Source organism: Fukomys damarensis, unplaced genomic scaffold (genome assembly GCF_012274545.1).
Source record: "Fukomys damarensis isolate Sample0158 unplaced genomic scaffold, DMR_v1.0_HiC HiC_scaffold_5, whole genome shotgun sequence".
Lineage (NCBI taxonomy): Eukaryota > Metazoa > Chordata > Mammalia > Rodentia > Bathyergidae > Fukomys > Fukomys damarensis.
The window spans coordinates 49,899,537-49,902,572 of record NW_022900917.1 but is presented as its reverse complement, the minus strand read 5'-3'; the positions used below and the strand labels follow the sequence as shown (position 1 = coordinate 49,902,572).

The 3,036-nt window shown below is 32.7% G+C and overlaps 1 protein-coding gene across 1 annotated transcript in view; it reads left to right on the top strand.

Annotated features, from left to right (window-relative positions):
• Window positions 1-481: 481 nt before the first annotated feature.
• Rab2a (RAB2A, member RAS oncogene family) overlaps window positions 482-3,036 on the top strand; it is a 71,468-nt gene continuing 68,913 nt past the window's right edge. Inside the window, exons 1-2 of the mRNA XM_010640742.1 lie at window positions 482-554; window positions 2,623-2,694. Of these exons, the coding sequence (XP_010639044.1) occupies window positions 482-554; window positions 2,623-2,694 (145 nt within the window). The remainder of the gene's footprint in view (window positions 555-2,622; window positions 2,695-3,036) is intronic.

Sequence of the window (3,036 nt, the reverse complement as noted above, 5' to 3'; positions counted from 1 at the left end):
CTAATTCTTTGAGGTATCTCCATATTGATTTCCATAGTGGTTGCACCAGTCTGCACTCCCACCAACAATGGAGAAGGGTTCCTTTCTCCCCACAACCCCGCCAACATTTGTTATTGTTTGATTTCTTGATAGCAGCCATTCTTTGTGGGGTGAGGTGGAATCTCAGTGTTGTTTTCATCTGCGTCTCTCGAATGACCAGTGATGTGGAGCATTTTTTTCATATGTTTACTTGATGCTTTTACTTCTATGACTCCAAAAAATTTTATTAAACAATATCCTAGGAAAAGACAATGAGGATCACAACCCCACAAAGCCCAGTAGAATGAATCCGTCAGGCAGGACAAGAAATTCAACTCAAAGGGGGAGAATCCAACAAAAAAAAGTTATGAGAAGGATAAGTCAATACACAGCAGTTATAACCATCAATGTTAATGGTCTCAATTCACCAATCAAAAGAAATCGACTGGCAGAATGGGTCAGGATGAAAAGAAGCAGTTGTCATAGTATGAAGTTACAGCCTGACAAAGCCAGAAGAGGTCGTTCTCAAAGAGATTGTAGGCCAATAAATTATATAGGTTTGGTTAGGAGCACAAATAGATTCTTCTTATGAATCAGACAAGGTAAAGACTGAGAAAAAAAGCATGCTATTTTATTCAGTTCAGAAAAGCATTGGTGAATGTGAGCCAATACACTGAGTATTTGTAAACAAGTTTACCAAGAATTAAAATGGTAAAGTCAACAAATCCTGAATAAAGTATACAGTCTGTAAATATAGCAAAACCTACAAATGGTCTATAGATTTGTAATTAAGGAGATGTGAAAAACACCACATCACTTGTGTGTATTCTCTGTGTTGAAAAAAATTACTGCCTGATAAAAAGAATATGGAGTCTTAAGAGTCAAGAACCAAAAAAAGACATTTTCTATGTTTAACCAACTCTTAGAATAGGATTAATCTTATTAGAGTAGTATATGTTGGGAGGTAAGGATGTTCAGGCTCTTCTATCAAATGATTACAAAACCCTTAGATGATTCTTGAGGTCCCTCAAAAACCTGTGACTTCTAACGTACCATTTTTTTGTATATGATGCAGAAAATAATATTTTCTTTCACTCTGGGTTTTGTTTGCAGAACCATTTCTTTTTATACACGTACCAATTCTTTTTTTAATAAATTTTTATTTTATCCCATTCCCCCCTCAAGCCCCCATACCAATTCTTTTAACTTAGAAAAAAACATCCTTTTTATATTCTGAAAGAGCATTAAAGAGTTAAAAAATAAAATGAGTTTGAATTGCGGCCTTATGGAATATTAAAAAAGTGAAGAAAACTCTTAAGATCACATTTCCAAATTCCAATTTATTTTCAGTTAGCTACAATTTTTAAACATTCATGAAACTTGAACACATAAAGCACTTCCTAAAACAAAAGCATGAATACAGGTTTCTTTGATTTGTATTTGTCATTTTGAAAAGTAGTATTTGATACTACAGCCAGACACTGAGCAAAATTAGGATAGAGAAGTAACAAAATATAGTCCCTTTCCTCATTGAGTTCAAAATTTAAAGACATTGAACATCCTAGTTCACATATTTCTACTTCAGAAAAACCTTCTGTGTCCCTTTATTCCAAATTAAATTTGTTATTGTTTCTCATACCACTTTGTCTTTCTTTTACAGTTACTCTTGTTATTCTGATTAAAATATGATTATATATTAATTGAATGTGTTCATTTTAATTGCCCCACACTTGTACTAACTAAATTTCATACATAGGCACCATGTCAGTTTTCCACATTACTATACTGTATCTTCAAGTCCCTGTGCAATGCATATATAGTAAAGACTGGATAAGTGAGTGAATGAATGATTGCTTTACTCTTACTCTTACTTTTTGGAACTGCAGGATGTTATTAATTATGCAGGCTTAGTCTAGTGTGAGGATGAGAAAATATTTCTTAGACTATCTGAAAATAAATAGGAACAAAGTGTGGTTGGTATTCAATATCCAATTTCCTTTGAGGGCAAGTAGGATGAATATAGAAAATTTTTCCATGAATTTAGGAATTGAAGTCAGTTTTAAGAATGAAGAAATGCAATTCAAATTACAGTTGCTCATGAAACTTATTAACAAGAAAACAAAGTAGACAGCTTTTTTCAGAAAACTGGATCCCAGACACTGTTAGCTTATTTGTTTATAGCAATATATGATAAACTATAAAAAGGGAAATTAGTATGCTTTAAATATGTTCACCGGTACCAAGATTGATTATGTGAAGGTACAAATTTCCAACAATGAATGTCATTACATTGTATACATTAAATGTACCAATAAAATTAATTTAAAAGTATTTTCACTGTTGCACACTCACTCTGCATGAAAACTATCTATGCTGTGGTAACATGTAGGGACGACTAGAAGGACCTGAATAGTTGTCTTCTAGGAATTCAACTGCCACATTCATATTTCCCATGGAAGTGTTGTATTTCAAATAGAGTCCTGAGATATCACTATAGACTCTTCACAGTACCAGAAACCTCCGCTACCACTCTTCTGTGTGCTTTTGTAAAGTTTTTTGATTTCTGTGAGCTTTATCTCTTAACTTTTTTTTTTTAATTTTCAGGTGTTGGTAAATCATGTTTATTGCTACAGTTTACTGACAAGAGATTTCAGCCAGTGCATGACCTCACTATTGGTAAGTTTTATAAGAGAGGATATAAGCATTACAATTTTTTAATAATTTTAATGTGAAATGCTTGCAGGTCCAGTCTACAAATGATAATTTCAGAATCAGTGAAACTAGATTTATTGTTTAAAGTTAAGTCTCCATATTTTTTTAAGAAATTTATGTAATAAAAATAAATATTACCTAACTTTGCACAAATGGTTAAAATGCAGTCCATTAACACTTAAGATTTCAGTTATATTTAATGATGAAACAAACAATGGGAAGACAATATGTCAACATAGTAAGAGCAAAGATTCTGGACCAGCTTGTTGGAAGTAAAATCAGGTTTCTGTGTCCGTCTGGGCAAGC